We start from the raw sequence: 24,289 nt of genomic DNA, 5'->3' as shown, positions 1-24,289 counted from the left end.
GCTCGGCCTCGGCGGCTGTTTGGGTTGATGGGGCGTTTCCGTAGGGAGTGCATGGAGATAGCGCTGGGCTAGCCCCAGCTTGCCTTCCGAACGGTGCCCCGTCCTCCGGTAGAAAAGTGGGTATTGAAGTGGTCCCCATGTGTTTAGGGGATAGTGGGTTAATTGTTTTTCGTTTCCCACAGACTGCGCCAAACTGTTGATGCGAAAAAGTGGTTTGACACGTGACTCGCCCAACTTAGTGATATTGTGTCTTTAGAAGGGAGTTAGTCTTCTAAGACGGTAAGACAGCAGAATGCGTCGCGTACCCAAACTGACTCTCAAATGCTAGTAATCTGATTTATTAAATAGATTCTGAATCAGCGATAAGCGTACCAGATTTAATCGTTCGTCCCCTCTTTAGATGAGGGGGTCTCCTTATATAGGCCTGGGGAGGCGTGCATTATGTTCATATTTCCGATGTGGGACTGTGGGAGCTGGTCTAGAGCATGACGCGTGTCCTAGGTCAAAAGTGTCAGGAAGTGTAGGATTCGGTAGGGGATATGCCGAAGGGCCTCTGATGTCAAGTTGTCGTTTCCGTCCACGTGTCAGGTGGTCATTGGTCGTTAATATACGGTATAAACATATATAGCCCATTCGAAGATAATCAGTGCAAGACTGCTACATTTAGGAGGATGAGACTTCATCTCTTGATGAGGTTAAATAATATGGGAAGGAACCTCTCACTTATATGAACATAAGAAGTGGTGCCATTTTTACCAAGAGTTGGGTTTTCTCTTGTAAATGTTCATGAAACCAGGATGAAGCACAAGGCCATAATAGTGCTTAATTAGTACAAACATTTCTTTAAGGAAATATGATATAATCATGTGTGTGGTAATTCCGGTCTTACATAAGAAGACTAGGTTTAAGCTAAGGCCACCACAGACTTTGTTAAAACTTTGATTTACTTGCACTAATTGAAGGTTTAATTCGAAAGACACTTTATTGTATGCATGATAATAATGGTGTGATTGTGTTACAATTCGATGGGGAATTATTTACATATATTTTAGAGAAGTGTGGATTAGTATATATATATATATATATTACTGAAATTGGGAAGGATTGTTGAAGATTTCAATAATATATAGAGAGAGAGAGAGAGTCAAATTCAATTTCTACGGCAAAGAAATTTGATTCATCAATATGTCTTTTGGTAAAATTAATTATATATCTTTTGGCTAAATGGTACATAACAACTAATTTGTCTTTTGGTTGAAATGGTATTTACCAACAGACATGATATTTGGTAGTGTCCTTTGAGAAAGTGGCGTTGCAGACTTTCAGATAAATTGAATGGGTGCCTTCTATACTCTATATATACTTCCTATTGTTATCAGAGCAAGATATCAGAAACCAATCCTAAGTAGTTTCCTATTCTTTCCGGTTCAACAATCATACAATTTCCTTATAGCAATTTCTAAGGGAATTCTTCGAGTTTTTGCTATTCGCAGATTCCAGACTTTGCTGTATCCTGGAAGTAGTTTGCCAAGAACCCTTTAGCAAACTCAATTAAGTGGGGGCAAATAACACTTTAAGGAAACGATTCAAATTGTACCTCAAAGTCTTTCTTCATATTTCAGTTTTTACTCAACACGTTTTGCAGCAACTGAACTGATAAAGAGAAGAGAATCATCATATTAAAACCACAAACACTTGTATTATTACATTCTCATGCAAGAACTCAAAATAACATAACAGAATTGAAAGATATCCTTAAATTAAAAGACTCATGACTGAGTCGGTTGCCGATTTGTGACTTGCCGGTTCGCCAAGCAATAGCCAAACCTCTGCTACCTCTAGATCATTGCCTTGCTGTAGTTAGCAGCCATTGACTGAGCTCAGACGAACTGTTGAGTTTTGGAGGAGGTTTTGAGACAAACCTCACTCCATGTCCATGCTTTTAAGTCCCATGGATTGGCTCTTCTTGCCAATCTGTTTCCACACCCATCAAGATTTGGAGAAACTAAACTGATAGGTTGCTCTAATGATATGATTTCCAATCCAATGGGCACTTAAAACAGACAGTGGAGACATAACTCTCTGGCTATTGGCTTTAAATAGCTGATGTTTGATCAGGATCTTTACTTGAATTGAAACCTTGACAACCCATCTACTCCACTATCTAAAAATAATGGCCCCATGCTTTTCTTTTAAAATTTACACCTTCAAAAGTAAACAGAAAAAGCTCCCATCAGATGACTATGTTACCCTTTCACCTAATTCCCATACAGTTCTGATTCTTCTGAGTATCTTATGATCACTCTGCAACTGTGTTTAGGAACTTGGTTAATTGCAGACATGGATTCATTTCCATGCTCAAGAACTTTCAGCTTGAATCTTGATCAACTACACACTAATTTCTGCAAAATTATCATTTTGCTTGTTACTCATCTGCATCTGGGAAAATTCATAACAAGGGACCTTCTTTAAAATTGTGAAATCATAGAAGGATATTAGTGTCAATGTAATGAAAACTTTAAAAGATTCCTATGATATGTGTTGGTGTGCATTACTTTTAATAATTGGAGTTTTATACTTTTATGTTGCATCAGTGGTACCACTAATTCATCACTCATGCTCATCTACTCCTTTTTCCAACTCCAATATCCTTAATTACCCACTAACCCTTTGTTACTTGGCAGCCAAGCCGAATTTCCTTTTCCATACTATTGATGGCTTGGTGAGCCAGACCAATAATTTAACTAATGTGATATGAACCCATAATGGAAATTTCAGCTCAAGCTGATTCTTGGTTGAAGCCAAATGGATTCAACCTAGCTGCTTAGCTAGCTAACAGTCTCCCTCAAAGAATCATTTACAATCTAATGCTCATTACAAACACTTGAAAATACCGCCCCTATTAAGTCATCATGGTCCATTGAGTGATAGTTTTAGCTTCCATAACACAAATTCAAAAGTCTGATTGATAATTTGTCACTGTTGGAACTTGATATGTGTTGGAAGTATTGAAAAGTCCACTGGTCTGCAGGGATTGGACACTCTGACCATTATTGACAAAGCAATGAAGCGTGTCATTACCTGTGTGGAGGCTTCAACTCAACAATTGACTGCCATTTTTGCCTTTTCTATTTGATTCTATGCATTACTTGCCTTCCCTTCCTTGATGACTCTTATGAAGTTTTACCCAAAAAGAAGTGGTCTCCCCCTCAGAAGTGCACTCAATTACAACAGTACTTAGACTCTCCACTAATGAGGCTTTATCTTATTGCCTCTCTCTTTATGCAAACAGAGAAACCATCAGTACTTAAAGAATCTCACTTTACTTTCAGACCAAAAAAAAAAGAATCTCACTTTACTTATCTGTTTATGTCAATTTTCATTTCTTATACAAACACAGATTGCAGATTTCATATGGCCAACCAATGTTGTGCAAGAACAAGCCAACTTAGGCAAGTTGTTTGTAGGTGACAAGGTATAAAAAAATAATTCAACTTAATTAGTCACGTGAAATGACACAAGTACTGTCATTAGTAGATGCTTAGTTTGTCTTCACATTAAATTTCAACTGTGCAAAACAAATTCGGCGGCCTATTTTCAATTAACTTCCTGTACAAGATATTGTCTGATTCCAAAAACTACCAAAAAAAGTAGCTTCAAAAGAGTCGTTGTAAGCAGATCGTTAAACCAAGAAAAACATGCGAGTTCTGTTCTGCATCTCTTGGTAGGTGGGTTATCTGCTGCTCTTGGAGGCCTTATCCAATGAAGTTGTGGCTTTCTGCGAAGGTATCGGCTCAGCCCCATTTAGTTCTGTTAAAAAAAAAACAAAAAGAGCCCAAACTGAACTCAGGGCAAAAAGCCCTTTTTGAAAGCCCAATTAATCACTATCAAGAGAGAGAATTACAACTTTAATTCACTATCAAATTGACGGAATGTCTTTGCTTAAGAGAACTAAACTTTAGAAATGATTATTTAATACAAAAATAATGCCAAAAGCCAAGTGGAAATAAAATCGAGTTTTTCTATTTAAATCTCGCACTTCTCTTTGTCACCCTATATTCTAAGTTCACCATAACTTCCAATTCAAATTTTTACAATTTCTAAGAAAACCCCACTATTTTCCCAAACTACCCCTAAATACATCCCCAGCAGAAAAAGAAAAAGAAAATTATAAAAACTCATCAACCTCATACCCCACACCCGGCTATCTTGCCCCTCACCACTCTAAGTTAACTTCAACCTCACTTTACTGAAACAGATAAAACTATGTTGTCAAATGTGTGAAATAAAAGAGCTTTGGAGAAGAAATAATGGGAAATAAAGTTTGAGGAGAAGAAGAAAATAGCTTCGGAGAAGAAAGAAGCCCCTTTGAAATGGGAGCATAAACTAGAATCTGCTACCAAAGCAAAAGCTTATGCTGATAGCGATAGTGACACTAACAGCAGTGATGGGAGAAGAAAGTTGAGTAAAAGATGGGAGAACAAATTTAATATGAAGAGTGGTGAAGTGTGTGTACTAGGGTTAAGTATTAAGTTGGATGACATTTTTTGTCTTTTTACACAATAATAAAACTTAAGATCTTAATGATTTAAGTATTGGGATGAACAAAGAAAAGTGTGGGGTTTAAATAGAAAAACTCAATAAAATATCCTAAACAGAAAACAAACCAACTAAAAAAGAAGACCACTGTTCCACATCCTCTCGGGCTACACTAAGAGAGCCATATTGGCTAAACCCATTGTGTGCCCCAATGGCTAAACCCGAACCCGATGCAACTCGACATCATTCCCGCTTCGTAGCTCCAAATCTATATCAAAGGCTGACAACTTGAGCCAAATCCTTACATGAGTGGGTCAAAAGACGGTAATTATATCATGATGACGGTAACATTTCACAACAACTACTTTTACATCACAAAACAAAATAAACAAACAACAAAGAATCCAGAGGAAAAAGGAAGGGAATGAGAGGAAAGGAGATGAGAGGAGAAGAAGGGATATTAAGTAAGAAGGGTGGCCGCCGATCTTAGCTAGGGATTTTTCTTTAGGATTTTCTCAAAAATGAAAATGATTAGGTTTTCTCAAAAAAAAAAAACTACGGATTTTTTAAGTTTTAAGTTTTTAAATCTATCAACTTTGTGAAACTTTTTTTTATTTTTTTTATGGGAAAACAGATGAAAGTTAGAAGGAAATTAAAAGGTAATCTGGGGACAAAGTTTTCTTCCTTATTTTTGGGTGTGAAACAGTTGACCAAATTATTATGGGGTTGTTGAGTGCAGTTTAAGGTGTTAAATGTCGTTCTCAACTTGCCACAGCTGAATAATTGAGCATAAGTGCCACTTCCATAGTCTTGTTTATTTAATTTATAAAATAAATTAGACTTGTTTAACCATAATAATTTTCTTGTAAGCAATGATATAATCATATGATCATGCAGCACAGATGATCACAAAGGAGCATGTATATACATATAATAAGCGATTATACTCCCTACAAATTATTTAAATATATCTTGGGGTTATCGAAAAGATAATGGGAATTTTTGCTCCCCATTAATATGATTAGGATAACATCAACCATCAGACATCTTCCAAGTTGTTGCACTTCCATTTTTGTCTCCCAAATTGCCTTTAGAGAGAGAATACTTTAGCCCAAAATAGTTAAAGAGAATCAAGCCTTCTTTTTGACCAGAAACACAACCTTTATAAGCTGTCAAAAAAATGCTCTCCACTTAACTCAAATTTTTTTTTTTTTTTTTCAATAATCATGCTTCTTATATTAGTGTAATACTAATAACACATTTTGGCTTCAGCACTAAGATTTTCATTGGAAGTAATGCAAACTTTGTATTAGTTCTGCAGATTTTTTGGGCATAATAATGCAAAATAAAAAAAGACAAGTGCTGACATTTTTACTTTATGTTTATCTTATTTTCAAAAACTTAAAAATAAATTTACTTTTTTATAAAATAACTTCTAAGAACTTGAGGGAAAAAACCTCAGTTTACATAACCCCAAACATGTGTTTGAGAGTCTCGATTGACTGAGACAACCTGAAATAATCCCTCTCATTTTCACATCTATTATCCTTCCAATTCACGTAGTTGCTTTTCTATTTCGTCAAGTTTTCACTTTAGATTTTCATGTGTTTGTTTATGTGCACCAAAAAAGAAGATAAAAGTAGACACAAAATTCAATGCATATATTATCTTAATCTCGTCCGGTAAACAACAAAACAAAAATAGAAAACATATAACAATGATCAAATACGGGAATGGGGTGGCACCCACCTAAATATCTGATATATATATATTAATGCAAGGGAATCCTTTAACATTTAAAAAGTCTTATACCCAGTTGACATTGTTATGCTTTGAAAATAATCATTGTCAGATTTACTGTAAAAGAAAGTAGTTTGGTATTTGGTAAACTTTTTGTTAAAATTATTTTTTGAACTGATTGCCTCATAATCAAAAAATGATTCCCGCATAATCATTAAACCCAATGCATCTTTAAAACTGATTCATGCATAATCAGAAAATGAAAGCACCACATTAGTTATTTTTCCTTATAACTTTCTCTCATTTCAATTTTTAATAATAAGTGATTTTTTCATAGTTTAATAAACGGGCTGAGTTTTCTAAATTTTTTTTAAAAATTACTTATCACCTCAAATAAACAATACCAAAAGGGCAATTAAAAATATACAAGCAAGCTAAATAACTTGGCATGCAAATGTTTCTCCTGCATCTCATGTAGTTCATTATTCTAACTTCATCTCTATGTTTCGTAGAATTTTCTTTAATTATTCTCTACCTTGTTAGCATTTGTTTCTTTTGGGATTTGACTGATCTCTTGTTATTTCACCCACCTTTTTATTTGAAATTGTGAAGACAAATTAAAAGGTGTTTTTAAGAATAATAGTGAGTGGAAAGATATGATTATGTTTTTTCAAATTTACATTATAAGTAAGAAGATAAGAAGAACACACAAAAAAAAAGAAAAAGAAAAAAAACGGAAAGTTGAAAATAACAGCACTCAAAAGTAAATATCTAAGAACCAAAGCTTTAATTAATCAACACTATGCTAAGATATGCCTGAACTACATACCACCTAACAACTATCGAAAACAACCCTCTGTATCTTTGACTAATCAGAAATCGAAATCCTTGTCAACCTAGGTCAGCCTTCGCCTCAACCACCAACAGCCAATAATTCCTTTTTGACCGGCCAAAAACAATAACAACGCAAAAGTTTCAATCCATTATGATTAAACAATTCTCAAAAGGGATTAAAAAAAAAAAGGAGCTTACAGAGATTTCATTTAATATTAATAACAATGGTTTTCTCTAATTGAGTCTTATTGTGTGTTTGGACTTTAGAATTAGAGTTAAATATGTGTGATTTATTGATGATATATATTTGTAATAAATTTGATATTTCATCATGATTAGCCTGATTATCAATTAATTTTGACAACAACACATGCCTGGCTACAAACAAAACAACTGCATGGCTGCTCTGACAGCCTCCGATGACCTAAGTTTTGATTGTGTAAATATCTTTATAAATATTCTTAGTCTATCAAATATATCACATGTACAAAAAAGTAAAAGGAAGATCGATGATGATAATGATCAAATATAAGAAGCATTTTTAACATAGTAAGCGCGAAGATTTGGTCGGATTTAAGCATCATTGATCTTCGATTATTGTCCCCCAATTACAGCTTCCTCAGATGCAGCCCTTTTAGAACGTGGTACTTGGTAATTGGCCATGTGGTATGTCGAATGGAAAGTCAAGGAGTAAAAGTCTTTGTGAATCTATGAATAAGCGACACGCATTTTATTTGACTTGAAGATGGTTGGTGAACTTTCCGCAGATGCAGCGGCACCCTTTAAGTTTGGAGACGGCAAACTTAATATTTGTTTAAGCATGTGATCAGATGACAAATGCGGAACTCCTTTCACTAAATACGGCTTTGTTAGTAACACGTGTCGTTCATGTGAATACGTAGCAAGAAATTTACTTTTGACGTTGATAGTTGAGCAAACAAGTTTCAATTGCTTAATCACGAATTATATTTAATTAATATTCCAAATGCTTTAATTTACGTCCGCCACAATACAAGGCACTTGATTGACTCTATATAAGAAAGCAATTCTTGGACCACCTCCACATTAATCAAACCTTTTGTGAAAACTCAGGTTCAGAAAGCTATATATATATATATAGCTCAGAGAAGAAAACACACGTGCACACTTGCCAGGCAACAAAAATACAAGAATAACAGGGTAGATGGATATAACTCCGACTCGACTGGATTCATGTGGGCGCTGCACCAAAGCCATTAAAATGCTGAAGAGGTACGCCCAGTTTTTATGCATTTCCGATTTTATTTGTAAATAATTCGAACTAACAATGGAACAAAAAGAGGTAAAGAAAAGATGCGTTACCTGCTCACAAAACTGTAGGTTTTACCTTAAGATATCAACCGTCTGATTGGCCTCGGAAGTCGGTGTTTGTTCAATCCGAGAACGATCCAACGGTGACAACTGCACACTATTTGGATTCTCTGTGAAACACGTTTTAACTTTTTTACAGGGAGAGGACGCTATCTTGTCAACTTTTTCCCGAGACGATCAATCAATCCATCAAATCAAACATCAGAAATATATAAAAGAAAGAAAGCCAACTGCTGGTCTGCTGGTTTGCTGGTTCACCCTCATCTGCAAAATTTGCACCTTTTTGGTCTTAATGGTACGTATTAGGCTTTAATATTCTTTTTATTTCTTTTTTATTTGTATTTTGTTGTTGTTGTTGTTGGTGATGACTAGTAAATGCATGGAGCACCCTGCAACAGCAATTAAATAATTGAATGTTAAAAAGAAAACATTTCCATTTAGTAGATTTGCAAATGTTGATATACGATGCAGCTCACCGACTTGCTTATTACGGGACATCAATATTTTCTTATAATAAGAAGTAGTGGTGGAGTCAGGATTTCATATTAAAAAGGATTTTTCATAAAATTTTAAAAAATAATTTGAGTAGGAGTGCTCAAGTACTAACCGATTACTAACCTTCACAATTTTTTAAATATGAAACTAACTACTCGGTTAAGCCAACTTCATAATATCGTTTCATATTGATTAATAATTTATTCATTCATTATAATCATAATTTTCTTTAATTTCATATTTTAATCTCATCATCTACACTATTAAAGACTCAAAAGTTAATAATTTATATTCCAACATAGAGAAGAAATACAAAAAAATTCATAATCTCAATATTAAGGTATCCTACTCAGACATGTAAAAAGGGAAGGAAAAAAATTCACAAAGCTTAAGTTAAACAAAAGAGGAGGAGAAAGAGAGAAAAAAAGGAGTTTTTTTAGTGCAAATATCATAATCCAACCTAGAAGGTTTAAGAGAAAGTAGAAAAGTGATTAGGAAGTTTTATAATTAATTTATAGACAAAAAAAACCTAATATATTATTTATTTTAAAATAAATATCCCAAAAATAATCTAAGTAAATTTAGGTTTTAGCAATAATTTTTTTTTTAATTTTTAGAAAAAGTCAAAGCTTTTTCAAAAAAGACATAAAAACCTCTCAACTTTCAAATCAAAGACATGTAAATGTAAATGATTCTTTAAAAAATCTAAAAATAAATAAGGGCAATTTTGTCTATTTTGACTTCTTTTAAAAAATTTATCTCCTTTGACATTTTCCAAAGTCTCCCATCTAATATATTATATATAATATATAAATACAAAGGGTATAAATATTGACTGGGGCTTGTGACCACTATGGTCCCAACATGGCTTCGCCCATAATAAGAAGAAATTACATATAATGGGGATGTCATTATAACGGTATAATTCCAAGCTTATTACACATTATCATGTCAGAAAGTTATATTATTATATCAAAAAATTAAAATATATAATAATAAATGATTGACTTAAAATAATACAACAGTGATATCTCGGGTATAAGTAAATTTTTCTCCCCAATCAGCTTGGGCAGCTTACTACTAATTCTGAAAGTGGTGTTACATCATCCGCCATGTATAAATATATTTGCCGAGTAGTAAATTTTTAATCTCAAAACTAGTGGATTGGTTTTCACAACACGAATTTATCACAGCAGTCGATAACATGAACCCAAAAGGTGCCAAAAATCCTGTGGCCTAGTGTCGGACTAGTCAAAGCTGTCGGGTCCGAATCTAGTCATAGCTCTTTTTTAGTGTATACCAAACACTTAAAATATGAGTTAAGCGTATTAGCTTAAGGTTGTCTTGTCTGCATAATCAACCATATTATCAGACCCCCACCAACCGTTACAACGCACGGGGGTCTAGCCATATAAATCTCCCATACCGTCCCATAATATAAGGGTAGGGTTTCAAAAAGTCGTGAAGACGTTTAACCTAAACGCACCGCATAATGAATTGTTCTACCACCACCGACGTCCATGTTTTCTATTAATTTTCCTTTTCAAGTTCGATTTCCATCATAGTAAAGCAACCAATTGAATTTGCTCCCAAAATGTCAACTACACGCACATATATATATTCATGCATGCGTACACAATATAGAAAATTAATATTAATTAATGCAGATGCTGGTGGGTTCCAGTTCCATATGCATCTCGAGCTCATTGGGGAGGAATGCGTGCCCTCCACGTGCTAGTGTGTCCCACGGTGTAGTGGCCGCCTGTAGGTATGCATGGCCCACCACTAGAATTCGTCTTGACTACATAGATCATACTTTTTATCGAATAATTTTTCCTTTGTCGAATGCATCAATTATCAACATTATCTACCTACAACTGTACTGCAAGTTATTATTAATTCCCCAGTAAAAATATCAAAGGTAAAACAGTATATATAGAAAAGTTAACAGTAAACTTTAATAGAGCCACAAATAGGGTTATACAATGTGAGTTGTCAATTACTATAATTGGGCAGAGTCGAAGCTTCATTTATTAGTAATGTCGTCAGCATAAGAAGCATAGGTATCAATGTACAATGAGTTATATACACAATTTATACAATATTATTTATATATGGAAAAGGAAAAGTCTCATCTTCATCTTGCCATTTACAAATACAAAGGCTGCTTTTTTATATTTTATGTTTTTTCTGCTGGAATTTTAAAACCTACTTTGGTCGTGTGCCTGGAGCCTCCTCTTTCTTTTTTTCCATGTTTGGTCAATTTAGGCATTGCATTTTTCTAATTTTATTTTGGTGTATCTAGCTGTCAATTTGGGAGTGTTTATAAAAGGGTTAAAAGTATTTTTTGACAATAAAAAAATATTTTTAACAACTATAATCTCTAAATCCTAAAATTTAAAAGTACTTCTAGGTCATAAAAGCACTTTTTGAATGTGCTTCTTTTATCCCAAATATTTTTTCTTATGAAAATTTATAATAAAAGCATTTGCGATCGCTACAAGTGTTCATGAACAGAAACGCCTCATAAAGAAGTAATTGAACATTGTTTACACCTTGAAAGTAACACACACGCTAAATAATATATATATATATTTTAAACAACAACACAGTAGAAAAGGAAAAAGATGAAAAAGGAAGGAGCTATTATCATATCTAATCATATATCACATAGTTGTTAGTTGGGCAACAAGCACACTCCCCAAGAACACTGCCAGTTACCCTCTGATACTCCACTTCCAGCAAATGTTCTCTCAGTTAAAAATTTTGTGGTTAAAATGTCAAGATGAATAGAAATAAACAAATATACTGCCTTTTATTTTATTTTATTTTTCTCCTATAGCTGTAGCTAGAACTAGAAGAAGACATATAGAAAGAAAGAAAGAAGAAGAAGAAGATAAACTTTTGTTGTCTGCCATTTGAATTGGATGGAGGAAATGTACGGATTGCAATCAACGGCGGAGTACGGGGACAAGGGTTTTCAATCAACGGCGGAGTACGAAGACAGGGCGCTGATGACCCCGGAAAATCTGATCCTACCGTTGGATTACCAAAGCCTGCTTGTCTCATCCGGAGCCTTCCGTGGGGAGCATCATCATCATCGGGTCCCGATGTTCGGATCGGACGACGTGGTACTGTACTCGGCCATGTCGGAGGCAGCTTCACCAACAATCACGCCGGAATTTCAACGCGAGGAAGACGTGTTTGGCGCCATCAAAGCCAAAATTGCATCGCACCCCACTTACCCTAGGCTCATTCACGCTTATATTGAGTGCCAGAAGGTGAACTTTTCAGAACCTACACCCACCAACAAATAACATCATTAAATTTCTACAAATAATATGTAGTCTGAGTTTTCTGTTTCAGTTTTCTTTGTTTGTTTCAAAATAAAGAAATTTTAGTGTCAGCCTCTGACAGTGTTCTTCTTAGCTTCTTCGATGACAGTTAGGAGGTGCAATGAATTTAACTTTTGTAAATGTTTTTTTTATGTAGGTAGGGGCGCCTCCGGAAATCGCGAGTTTCTTAGACGAAATCCGCCGAGAAAACGACTTTTATAACTGTAAGCAGCAGCAGCAGCGAGGCTCTTGTAATTCTAATTCTTCTATGCCCTCCACGTATTTGGGAGCCGATCCCGAGCTCGACGAGTTCATGGTATTATTGGTCCCCCCCCCCCTCTCTCTCTCTTTTACTTTATAATTTAATTGGTGTTAGATTGCTACTGATCTATTTTTCTGGCTAAGTATAAGTTTTGTCCTTTAATTAATTTGGGTTTGTTTATATATTTAGGAAACCTACTGCGAGATGTTAGTGAAATACAAATCAGATCTCTCAAGGCCTTTTGATGAAGCAACCACTTTCTTGAACAAGATTGAACTGCAACTTAGCAATCTCTGCACTTCATCTGCTAACGCCTCCTCCATTAGAACCCTCTCCGGTTAGTCTCTCTCTCTCTCTCACGATAGTTGTAGCTTGATTTGGCTCGTGTTGATGAACATAAAACGCACGGAATATTGCGGCCACTGGTTTCCTAGTCTTACCCTTACTTACCTACCTTCGGTGATAATACTTGATACTTATCTCTCTCTCTCTCTCTCTCCCCCCCCCCGGAACGGCCCACAAATTGAGAAGCACGAAACAAACGAAAGTTTCTGATCGTATGCCAATAATGACACAAACAAATACCCACCCGAAAAAAAAAAACCCTAGTATCTCTATCTACAACTGAAAAAGACTCTTCCTTCTTCAATTATAAAAACCCACATATATATTTTCCGAACTTTATTAGTGCTTGCTCTCCCTCGGAACTGTAATCGGCAAATGCTTTATATGTATCTTATCAAATGCCTGCCTTCTCTCTCCCTCTCTCTCTATGTGTTTTTTTTTTATGTGTTTGTCTGTGTGTTATCAAAGTCCAACCTCGTTGTTTGTTTCCTCTTTCTCCTTTTTATCTTTTTCATTTTCTCCCCAAATGCGCCATAGAAGAACCGGCTTGCAAAGTAAAAGCTTTGCTTTTTTGTTTCAGAGATTCTGATTTTGACGTTTCAAAGATCTGCAGTGATGACATCTCAAATAGTTGTTTGATTGTTTCATACAGTGGCCATTAATTGGCTCTCCTGAGGGAGCTAGCTTGCTAGTACTCTTCGGATGCTCATTATGTGTATCACTCCCTATTCATCGAGTGAAAAAAGTTTCCTTTTCCTTTCCTTTCCTTTCCTTTCCTTTCTCCACGCATGTTCATGTACTTCCAAGTATAAAATGATCTAGGCTAATTATCAACTTCACACTAGGAGTTTATTTGATATAGTGTCTGCATGTTAATAAAGTTTGAAGGCTTCCATTACATTTTTATACACCCTCCTTCGTTTGCGGTTATTTCTATCACGAGAATTTATGATATAGATAACATTCAAGTTCCTCTTTTTTGAGTAAAATATGTTTTTTTTGGTGTGCCGACATCAATGTATATATGGATGTTGCAATTTCTGATTTTGACATTAAAATAAGTGCATTTAGACCAACATTTTCAGATGGATGTATCAGTGTGGGTCGGGAGACTCGTAGCAATATTGTTTTGGGGAATGTAACAAGTTTTGTTCATGAGAAGTTGTGTGGAACTTGGGATCATTATATGCATTCATTCCCTTAAATTTGTTGGTCTTCTAGCTGATAAGAGTCGTAGCTTCTTTGTTTCCATGACAAATAGGATGACAAAGGAAAAAAAATTCGAATTGATTCTTACTGGAAAAATGAAATGCAATGCCACCATGCACTTTCTGGTTAGAGTTTGTTTTTGAACTAGTTTGAGTCTTTTTTGAGGAACTTTTCTATTGAGAGTGGCGATATCAAACTAAACTCACACACACTATACGGATGTTAGAACTTAAAACCTAGAACTTTTCTTAAGGAGTAATTGCTCCAAACCAATACACATTCTAGTGGGGCCTTTGCAAACTAGTTTTAGCCTTAAATGGAGGAAATGGTTCTCTATATTTAAAGAAGACGGTATATTTGCTGCTTGTAAAAATTATTGATTCTCAAGTTCCAACACAGCATGAGTGGTGATATGCGCACATCGGAAATTGTCCAATTAGTAGCTCTCTGGCTGGTTCTTGGCATCGCAGCCAAACTTATCTTGGAAATTAGAAAGTAGAATAGAATCAAAGCTATGTGTACTTCAAGTCTGGCCCTCCCTAGGCCATGATCACTAGCAAAGCTCACATAGGAATCTTAGTAATCACGTGAGTCCATATCATGCACCGTGTCTTTTGAACTTTCTTCCCTTTCTAAGCGCCTATCTATTTTAATAGGCACCCAAAAACAAGATGTACAAGTACAAATCGGATTTGTTGATAATATAATTGTTTATTTGGGCAAGGATTTGTACATTTAGGCATCTCTCAATCACAGAAAACCTGCTGTTACTTCCTTTTGTTGTTTTTTATATTGTACCAAAGTACATAATGCCTTTCCAGTGTGCTTAATTGGCCTCGTGCTCTCACTGCTGCATATCGCTAGATTCTTTAAGCATATATTCACGTGCTTGGATGGATGGTTTAGGGTGCCTATCTGGTTGGCCTGCCTGCATATGTAAAGTCTTGTTTGCTCCTTTTTCAATACTATCTGCATATTCATTTTTCTTTTTTTCTCTTCATATCTGTTTTCTTAATTTCTCTTTATATAATAAAATCCTTAGTTGTGATGGATTTCAAGTGTTGAGTTTACAAGTAGAACATAAAATTTAGAAAGTTATATGGACGTGATATTTCTTGAGATATAAGCTAGGCTTTCATCTTCCGTGCACAGCGACGATGCGCATTCTTGTGTTGAAACGTTAACTGAGATTATCATACAGCCGAGAGGCTTTTCCCAAGTTTTTTATATTTTATTTGGTGAAAGTGGTGATGAGGGGCATAATGGGGAGAGGGTTTTAAATACACTACTGGTCTGGTATGGAAGGAAGAAAACTTTAATAGAAAAGAAAAGCCCGGGTAGAGCGGGTGGTCGAAGTTTTCTCTCCTCTCCACACTCACAGTCGTTCATTCATTCATTCACTCACATGGACTCCCGTAGTTTACGCTATTAGCAGCGTTTATGGTCTCCCTCTCTCGCTCTCGCTCTCTCTCTCACGAGCTTCTTCTGGGCATTGTGGCCACTGCTACTTGTGCTAAGTGCGTGTCATTTCCATGGGCCGTGGGGTCTTTTGGCCTTTCATTATTGCTTCACACGTGCCTCTCTCTCTCTCTCTCTCTCTCTCTCTCCCCCTTCACTCTTCACTCTTCACTCTGTGGACCTTTGCCTCTCGCACTGGGTACCCCCAATTCATTTTTAATAATTTGTTTGTTAATTTGAGCAAGAAAGAACTGAGCCTCTAATTATTGCAAAACCCTATGAAAATAAAATGGGCATGGAGTCATGCATGTATATGCATATTGGCCCCTACCATCCTATCCAATGCACGGTTTCGTAACTTATTATGCGAATTTATGATGTATTTTTACACAAGATGGTACAGGAACCTAATTTTGTAGGGTACGTGTCCTTTGTAAATGGGACCCCACGGATCGTTAAACCCCCACCACTGTTTATTAGGGTAGGGTGTTTCTCCGTCAGGAGGGAAAGGACGAGAGGGTTATAATATGGTGGGTTGGGACGCTGTGTACTGTCTACTGTATATGTCAGTTTTGATTTGATTGATGTCCCCACCCGTCTTGTCCTCTCTCAGTTCCTGACACACCTCTCTCTCTCTCTCTCTTCTAGTCTCCATCCGGCTGACAATGAAATACTACCACACATTCTGTGTCTGATAACAATGGCTGCCCTCCTCCTCTAGCCACCTGCCCTATACTACTCTATGGTCTAGAGTCTTGACCTAGTTGCCTCTCTAGACCTAGTTGTCTTTGAAAGCTTTGTTCTTGGTGTGGGTCCAACCCTTTTTCCCCTTTCCAATTAACTTAATTTGGGGATTTTAATTTTTTAATTTAAGTTTATTCTTTTCTATTAAGTATGAATCCTTGTTCCCAAGTTATATGCAATGTGTTGCAGGGTAAACTTGAATTTATATGCGCTTTCCCAAAGTTTGCCAAGTTATATGACAGGAAAATTTTGATATGAGAACAAGAATCACACAAACTGTTGAAGTTGGACAATTTTAATTATTTTCATAAAATCAAATCAGCATTTTAGTCCATGATGCTATGTACGTATGTTATATCCAATCTTTCTGAAGAACATTTGCAATGGAATGTTGCTGATCAGATGAAGGCGGTGCGTCATCAGATGAGGATTTCAGTGGCGGAGAAATAGAAGTGCAGGAAGGTCAACAAAGGGGTGAAGATCGAGATCTCAAGGACCGGCTCATGCGTAGGTTTGGCAGTCACATTGGCACCTTGAAGCTTGAATTCTCCAAGAAGAAGAAGAAAGGAAAGCTACCAAAAGAAGCAAGGCAAACGTTGTTTGATTGGTGGAGTGTTCATTATAAATGGCCATACCCAACGGTGCAAAAATTTATACATATCTCTTTTTCCGCAACATACATTTTCGACAAATCAAAATATGTGCTAACCCTTTGGCTTGAATCTCTCATCCAGGAGGCTGACAAGATTGCGCTGGCTGAATCGACGGGGCTAGATCAGAGGCAAATCAACAACTGGTTTATCAATCAGCGCAAGCGCCATTGGAGACCATCTGAGAACATGCAATTTGCAGTGATGGATAATATTGCTGGTCCATTTTTCACAGATGACTGAGGTGCTCTTGCATTGCATGTACATTCTCCCAAATGCTTCATCTCCTGCAAAATTTGTTTTGTGCTTTGTGCTGCTCATGCTCTGCCTTCATGTACATGATCTGGAAAAATGCAAACTTTTTACTGACATTGACATTGGTTGATTAACTTTACCCCATTCTCTCCAAGATCAATAGAGGGTAAAAATTATTGTAATTTGCTTCCATTTATACTATGGAATTTTACCACTGTTGGTAATGAATGAAATGCTTACATAGTCTTTGCTATCACTCATGCCTCGCAAACAGAGCTGGTACATTCTAGCCGCGCCAGCTTGTATTCCAACTGATGTGACATCATTTCATTATTTTTATTGGACGAATTAAAATAGGCTAGTTAAAGAGTAGGGCATTGCATACGTGAGTTAGACTAGTTATTGAGGAAGTGTGTCCGCCCTTTGCACCCGATTTCAATCTTCCCTTCAGAATATCACTTTATTATTATTTTTTGTGAAGTAGGGCAAATTTGAACACCATAGTAGTTTTGATAAGAGTTGGGTAAAAAATCCGACCGGAACTTGATATAATAGGTTAGCTTCATCAAGTTGCGAACATAAATTTGAGTCCAAGCATAACTATTGGGCTAGCCCAGATTGTTCACTGTATTGGGCTTACAGTAGAAACAATGGCCCATCATGTACTGGATTGCGACTCTCTGATCCGATCACTGAGTCTCACAAAACGGCTCTATCTCTGTTTTAATGTGTCAGCGAAGGAGAAACGGATAGCTGACATGGCTTCGCTTCAGCTTCATCTTCTTCCATTCTCAACCGGTCCATGTCTACCCAGTTCCCGGTTCAGACGCAGTCTGGTCCGATCCTCGACCGAGCGCCAGGCGCTCTTCAACCGCATTGCCCCTGTCTACGATAACGTAAAGCTTTTGCTCATTTTACTTCAAGTTGCAGTGTCGCTTTTCTTTGTAAATAGTTAATGGGTCTTTTCCTTTTCTTTTAGTTGAATGATTTGCTGAGCTTGGGTCAGCATCGAATATGGAAAAGAATGGCAGTGTCCTGGAGTGGGTAAAATTCAAATATATATATTTTTTGGGTTCGGTTGGTATTTTTTGATATTTGGTTATCTGAAGTTCGATTTCTTTTTAAGAGAAATTCTTTTTGGGACAGGGCTAAAAAGGGAGACAGTGTGTTGGATTTGTGCTGTGGAAGTGGGGATTTGGCGTTTCTCTTGTCTGAGAAAGTTGGGTCCAGTGGCAAGGTTTGTTCATTGTTGTTTGTCATACAATTGATGTTACCAAAGTTTGGTTTGTTGAAATTTTGGTGCTTTTCCATGAATCTGAACTGGTTTTTAAGACTGAGATTGTAATTTGAACGCTAGCAGGTGATTGGTCTCGATTTCTCGAAAGAGCAGTTATCAGTTGCTTCTTCGCGGCAAAAGTTGATGTCAAAAGCCTTCCACACAAACATTGAGTGAGCACTGGTAAATCTAGTGGTCAATCAACTAAAAAAGTTTTGAACTTTAATTCAGGATAATCAATCATGTTATGCATTGCATCTTAGGTGGGTTGAAGGTGATGCAATTGATTTGCCATTTTCTGATGGTCACTTTGATGCCATCACTATGGGTTATGGTCTGAGAAATGTAGTAGACAAACATAAGGCCATGCAGGAAATGTATAGAGTTTCAAAAGCAGGTTCCATTCTCTCTCTCTCTCTCTCTCTCTCTCTCTCTCTCTCTCTCTCATCGTAGTTGTTGGTTGTGGTTTACTGTTTCTCATTCTTGCTGGTGTTTACAGGCTCAAGAGTATCTATCCTTGACTTTAATAAAAGCATCAATCCAGTTATTGCCTTTACTCAGGTATTCATAGCCAGAAATTTTGAGTTTTTGATAATTTGGTCAATGTTTTTGTGTTGTTAGCAACATGACAAACTGAGAGTGCTGGATGTTTCAACCTTTGCTAGGAATTGATGATTGACAATGTTGTTGTACCTGTGGCTTCTGGTTTTGGCCTTGCAGAGGATTACAAATACTTAAAGAGTTCAATCCGGGAATTTCTGACAGGTGCATTCATCTTGATCAACATAGCATCATGCTTTTTGCTCTTTATTTTGGTTACCTTTTAGTTTTAAGGCACCTGCACTGAAGTTGTTTTGATAGTTTAAAGCTCTCTTTGTACTACTGCGTTTATATATTCCATCTTCAAATGTAGTGAATTTGAATGCCTTGGCAAAATTTGGAGGCCTTTGTGCATTGGCTAAATAAGATGGATAAGAAAAGGTACTAGTTTGTTGATTAAAAGTTCTCTATGAATACAGGTAAGAAGTTGGAAGAGCTGGCTTTAGATGTAGGTTTTTCCAATGCCAGATATTATGAGATTGGTGGAAGCCTCATGGGGAACTTAGTAGCCACCCGTTAAATCTTACGTGTTATCTTTTAAATTGTGTTTTGTTGAACATGAAACATGCGCCTTTGGTAGAGAAGAATGATGTTGGACTTCAACATTTCCTTTCAATTATTCTATCATAGCTGTGAATAACAATCTTTAAGAGCATTACTAATGATCAATTTTACTTCTAACAAGTGCGAATTATATTGACCACATACTGCATTGCTCAGAAAAATAAGAAAAAAAAAAATTCTTTATTTAAAAGTCTGGCTCAACCATTATCAGTATATCTACAAATCCTCGAATGCCACTTTGCACTTTATCACAGTGGCTCAAAATATGCCGTCATTAGATGTGTTTTCCTATTGAGCTGAGCAGGGCCAAGTTGTTACTTGAGATTCCTGAGCTCCTTCACTGGAAAAATGAAGTGTGGCTCTGGAAGTTTGAGAATCCTTTCTTTTCCATCTCATGTGGTCACCTGGGATAGAAAGAACTATGTGAAACACTAGCAACTGAAGAAGCACCATCTGCATTTAGAGGGTAACCCGGGTCGTCGCCGGTGTCATTCAGTTCCATGGTCTTTTCATCTATAAAAGGTGGATTGGCGGGTGCAGGAAGGTGCTTCTCCTTCTTTGTTAGCATCTGCAGTGTCTTTGACATTGTGGGTCGTAAAGAGGGACTCTCTTGGGTGCATAGAAGTCCTATTTGCACCACTCTTAGTATCCCATCCTTAACATCGTCATTGCAATTCTGCAGCATTAAATTTGAGTCGTATAGTTCCTCTGTAGTCCCTGCTTGAAAGTGCTTCCAAGTCTGTTTAGCCAAATAAACACAGGAGCGACAAAGTAAGTACGAGGATAAAATCCAATTTGTTTTATGATTGGAAAAAAAAAAATTGAAGAATTTTGGGAACTTTACAATTGTGACTATGCTGTCTGAGTACTCTGCAGATTTGCTCCTGTTGTTCTGCCTTCCAGTGACTATCTCCAATATAAGCACTCCGAAACTGTAGACATCTACCTTCTCTGTCAGCTGGCCATGAGCTAGGTACTCTGGAGCCATGTATCCCCTGAGATTAATTACAAAAACCAGTAAGCTAAACGTTTTTCATGGTGTGATACGTTTGTGTTCACCAAGACTATTCCAAAATGAGTTTGTATGTATATTTTCTTACAATGTTCCTGCAATGGCTGTGCTGATGTGGCTTTTATCTTCCTCGAAAGACCTAGCCAACCCGAAATCTGCAATCTTAGCTCGAAGCCTTGAATCCAAAAGGATGTTGCTGGCCTTTATGTCTCTGTGAATGATCCTTGTTTTCGAGTTGTCGTGAAGGTGGACTAAGCCTTCTGCTGTCCCAACAATGATCTCATATCTCTTGTCCCAGTTTAGTGTTTTACCTCTTTCTTGATCTGTTCAAATTTGTTGAAAACATTTAAGATAACATGCATTGCATGAAATATCACGTCATTAAGACTGGTTTAAATAACATAAAGTTATGAAATTACCGAAGATGAAGCGGTCAAGACTCCTGTTGGGCAGGTATTCATAGACGAGAAGGCTTTCGGGTCCTGCGCAACTACAACCCAACAGCCTGACCAAGTTTTTGTGTTCCACGCTGCTTATAATGTTGATTTCATTATAGAAATCTGCTGCTCGGTGTCTGTTGTTAAAGAAAAGCCTCTTCACTGCAATCTCTCTCCCATCAGCCAGAACTCCCTGCAAGGAGAAAACCACTTAGTTTCTGACCATGTGTTTGATAATCCTAGATATGTTCTGTTCCAGTGAGAGAGAGAGAGAGAGGCATTGAAAGATATAGGATTAAAGAAAGGGAGATAAGGTACCTTATAAACTGTTCCAAAACCTCCTTGTCCAAGCTTGTTGGCAATGTCGAAAGATCCCGTGGCCTTTTCAATTGTTGAGTACTTGAAGTTTAAGCTGCTGTCATTGAGGGTTTTTGCCCACTTTTCTGCATCATTTGATCCTGCAGAATTACCAATGCTCATGAGAGAATAGAGTCGGGGGTCGACCTTCATGTCCAATAAATTTACTTTCTGGAAGCAATAACTAATGGGAAACAAAGCCTTTTTGTTACCTCTGCGTTTCTTTTGTATATATCTGTGCTTCCAGATATAAAATCCAATAGCTACTCCAACTACCAAAACCACCAAGGAGCTGATAACTGAGACTACTATCACAATTATGGTACCTGCAAAAGTCATCAATGTAAAATTGATCATGATCAAGCCAAACTTTTCGCTATAACAGTTCAAGAAAAAAGGGCAGCATCCCTTTTTACCTCTAGAACTTCCATTCCCCACTTCCTTGTTGAGAAAATCTCTATCTGAGTACCTCATGAAGCACCCTGTGTATAATGCTCTCCCCTCAGACCAAGGCAAGCATCCCAACATTGATACAGATGCATTTTCCAGACATTGCCTGCAAGAGTTCTCATCCAAAGTTCTCCAGCAATCAGCCAACACATAAGCCGATTCATTCCCCGTCCCACTAACACTCACCTCACCCCTTGCATACCTTCCATTGCTTGGAGCAGATTCAACTGCACGCTGCACAACCTGCCTTGCTGATTCTTCGAACGCTGTACTCTTCCTCGTTGTGTTCCCGCACACGGCCCTGTCGTCTGATCCTCTAAACTCCTCATAAAACGTGTAGTTTTCGGACCTCATGAAACAACCGTCTAGGTAAATCCGACCCCCATTGTAAGGAAAGCATTGGGGAAGCACCGTACGTGCCTCAGCGTAGCATAGCACACAGTCTAGAAGAGAAAGATCACCATAGCATTGAGCTAGGCCATAGTTGTTGTCAGGGCCTGAACCAGTCCTTGCCACTCCAAAACCAGAAGTTCGCATTTGTTCACTGATGTTTTCCATTGTGCTCACAAAGTTTGGAACAAACACAGTTGAGTTGTGCTCCAGTTGCTTGCCGCACATGATTTGGACCGTCTGGGTTCTTGGATCTCCTAGAGCCATTCCTAGTAGCAGCAGGATCTTCAGGAGAAGAAGATGTTGGGTAATGACTGAGATGCTGCATTTCTTCATTTTTGAGATGAAATGGAAACTTTGAGTTAATGGGCAGTTACCTCCATCCACTTTATATGAAGCTGTTTGACAATTGGGCAAAATGGAATTAGAGATATAACAGAGTGACAGATGGCATTACAACAGAGAGCCCCTGTAGATCAATCAAAACATGCTTTGTCCAACTCCAACAAATGCCTTTTATCCAATAATCTTTGAAATTCAATCCATATTTGGATCAAAGAAGCATCTATCTCATTGAGATGGGTGGTTAGTCCAGGAGGAAAGATGGGTTGGTCCAAAATCATCATGATCAGGGTGTGAAAGTGAAAGGACAGATATAGCGTTCATATTTATTTAGGCACCGTCTTTAAAGTTTTGAGCTGGTGGTTGGTTCATTTTGCTGTGACATCTTAAGTCAAAGGGGCAGGTCTCTTGGATTGGATGTGTCACCATAAAATTGTTGCAGCCCCAAAGTTTTTATCTGGGTTCACACTTTCACAGCCAATTCTGGAAGAAGAAATCAGCCCCCTTTAATTGGCTTTTAGATGAAAATTGAAATCAATCATCGCTATAACAAGAACAACAAGGGACCCCACAAGAATTTCAAGTTGGGTCCCAGAATTTTGGATGAAGGTGAAGATGACGATTCTAATGTCGGTATTAAATTATAGAGGGAACGTGATGCTTGAGAACACCACAGCTCTCTGAGCTCAGCTAACCTACACAAATAAATGTCCAACAAGATGAGACCCTACCCATCCCCACCATGACCGCCAGCCAGCACACCGTTGCCATCATCAGCTAACGGTCAACGTCTAAACTGCTGACTTTCTATACCGGTCTCAGGTGACTGAACAGAAGGGCAAGATGTTAAGCAGCCTAGGTTATTATGGCACAAAAGAAAAGAGAAGAAGAGAAAAACAGAGACCAGCACAAACTATATATGAACTATATATATATATATATATATATATATATCCTTAAATTGAATGTCTAATTAATGTAAAGTAAACAAAAAACTATGCTGTTGAAGACATTGGAACTGGGATTCAACTAAACTGAGACCAGCACAAACTGCATGAACTATATCGTAAGTAAAGTATAATTACAGATACAAATATACCAAAGTATCAAGGATTTCGTATCACTCCATTGAAAGGCGAAAAAAATGATAGCTTTGAATCCATGAAAATGAATTTCCAAAAACAACACATGCATATATGTGTACATACCTTTTGTTGTTGCATTGGATCGGTGAGCTGCAACTTGGGAGTTCCGGGAGAGATGAAGCTAAGCGAAACAGATAGAAGGGCAATTTATATCACAAGTCAAGAGTGAGAGACAGCAAGTAGAGTCTAGAGAGATGAAAGATTTTCGTCTAAATTTGTTCAAGTTGAATTGAAACCTGAGAAGCAAAGACTAAAGACTGAGGAGGGGACAAAGTGGAAACGACGCGGTCTTGGACTGAAAATCCATCCAACAGCTACATAAACGACATAGCTCTCTCTCTCTCTCTCTCTCTCTCTCTCGTAACACTTGGGTGCCTTTGACTATTAGGAGTTGAATGCTCCAAAATTCCAGTGAGAATTTCCTGTTTGAGGCTTCTTATCTTTGAAAATTTACAAAATGGTTTGTAGGTAGGTACTGGCGGTACACTTTCGAATAAATA

At 37.2% G+C, this 24,289-nt stretch overlaps 3 protein-coding genes across 5 annotated transcripts; 2 read left to right on the top strand and 1 right to left on the bottom strand.

The window, feature by feature from the left end:
- The first annotated feature begins 11,817 nt into the window (after positions 1 to 11,817).
- On the top strand, positions 11,818 to 17,472 carry LOC117614017 (homeobox protein knotted-1-like 6). The gene is made up of 5 exons (XM_034342684.1): positions 11,818 to 12,239; positions 12,451 to 12,609; positions 12,745 to 12,892; positions 16,714 to 16,952; positions 17,046 to 17,472. Exons 1-5 carry the CDS (start codon positions 11,886 to 11,888, stop codon positions 17,202 to 17,204), a joined length of 1,059 nt encoding a protein of 352 aa, XP_034198575.1. The 5' UTR covers positions 11,818 to 11,885; the 3' UTR covers positions 17,205 to 17,472.
- A 448-nt stretch (positions 17,473 to 17,920) lies between these two features.
- LOC117612274 (2-phytyl-1,4-beta-naphthoquinone methyltransferase, chloroplastic) lies at positions 17,921 to 19,750 on the top strand. 2 transcript variants are annotated; one of them, XM_034341060.1, is made up of 8 exons: positions 17,921 to 18,112; positions 18,196 to 18,260; positions 18,363 to 18,453; positions 18,577 to 18,665; positions 18,756 to 18,889; positions 18,992 to 19,053; positions 19,158 to 19,257; positions 19,512 to 19,750. In XM_034341060.1, the coding sequence occupies exons 1-8, from the start codon at positions 17,975 to 17,977 to the stop codon at positions 19,610 to 19,612; spliced, it is 780 nt and encodes a 259-aa protein (XP_034196951.1). In that variant the 5' UTR covers positions 17,921 to 17,974; the 3' UTR covers positions 19,613 to 19,750. The 2 variants fall into 2 exon arrangements, with proteins under 2 accessions (XP_034196951.1, XP_034196941.1); XM_034341050.1 differs by having other exon boundaries at positions 17,952 to 18,112; positions 18,574 to 18,665.
- Positions 19,698 to 24,090, bottom strand: LOC117612257 (cysteine-rich receptor-like protein kinase 2). Of its 2 annotated transcripts, none has more exons than XM_034341032.1 (9): positions 24,026 to 24,090; positions 23,853 to 23,910; positions 21,879 to 22,700; positions 21,675 to 21,788; positions 21,424 to 21,563; positions 21,088 to 21,298; positions 20,757 to 20,991; positions 20,501 to 20,651; positions 19,698 to 20,395 (listed from the first exon to the last, which is right to left on the bottom strand). In XM_034341032.1, the coding sequence occupies exons 3-9, from the start codon at positions 22,636 to 22,638 to the stop codon at positions 20,057 to 20,059; spliced, it is 1,950 nt and encodes a 649-aa protein (XP_034196923.1). In that variant the 5' UTR covers positions 22,639 to 22,700; positions 23,853 to 23,910; positions 24,026 to 24,090; the 3' UTR covers positions 19,698 to 20,056. The 2 variants fall into 2 exon arrangements, with proteins under 2 accessions (XP_034196923.1, XP_034196931.1); XM_034341040.1 differs by having other exon boundaries at positions 21,879 to 22,018; positions 22,115 to 22,700; positions 23,853 to 24,081.
- Between the last annotated feature and the right edge of the window lie 199 nt (positions 24,091 to 24,289).

This window comes from Prunus dulcis, chromosome 1, assembly GCF_902201215.1.
Source record: "Prunus dulcis chromosome 1, ALMONDv2, whole genome shotgun sequence".
NCBI classification, from domain to species: Eukaryota; Viridiplantae; Streptophyta; class Magnoliopsida; order Rosales; family Rosaceae; genus Prunus; species Prunus dulcis.
Note: the sequence above shows the minus strand (reverse complement) of the source record. Positions and strands in the feature narration are given on the sequence as shown.

Excerpts from the sequence above, each read along its gene's own strand:
- LOC117614017 (XM_034342684.1), top strand. The coding sequence starts at position 11,886 with ATGGAGGAAATGTACGGATTGCAATCAACGGCGGAGTACGGGGACAAG. Across the intron at positions 12,610-12,744 it reads CCGAGCTCGACGAGTTCATG|GAAACCTACTGCGAGATGTT; the intron begins GTATTATTGGTC and ends TTATATATTTAG. Across the intron at positions 12,893-16,713 it reads CTCCATTAGAACCCTCTCCG|ATGAAGGCGGTGCGTCATCA; the intron begins GTTAGTCTCTCT and ends GTTGCTGATCAG.
- LOC117612274 (XM_034341050.1), top strand. The coding sequence starts at position 17,975 with ATGGCTTCGCTTCAGCTTCATCTTCTTCCATTCTCAACCGGTCCATGT. Across the intron at positions 18,261-18,362 it reads ATGGCAGTGTCCTGGAGTGG|GGCTAAAAAGGGAGACAGTG; the intron begins GTAAAATTCAAA and ends TTTTTGGGACAG. Across the intron at positions 18,890-18,991 it reads GTATAGAGTTTCAAAAGCAG|GCTCAAGAGTATCTATCCTT; the intron begins GTTCCATTCTCT and ends TGGTGTTTACAG.
- LOC117612257 (XM_034341032.1), bottom strand. The coding sequence starts at position 22,638 with ATGAAGAAATGCAGCATCTCAGTCATTACCCAACATCTTCTTCTCCTG. Across the intron at positions 21,564-21,674 it reads TATACAAAAGAAACGCAGAG|GATCAAATGATGCAGAAAAG; the intron begins GTAACAAAAAGG and ends GTAATTCTGCAG. Across the intron at positions 20,992-21,087 it reads TCTTGACCGCTTCATCTTCG|ATCAAGAAAGAGGTAAAACA; the intron begins GTAATTTCATAA and ends AAATTTGAACAG.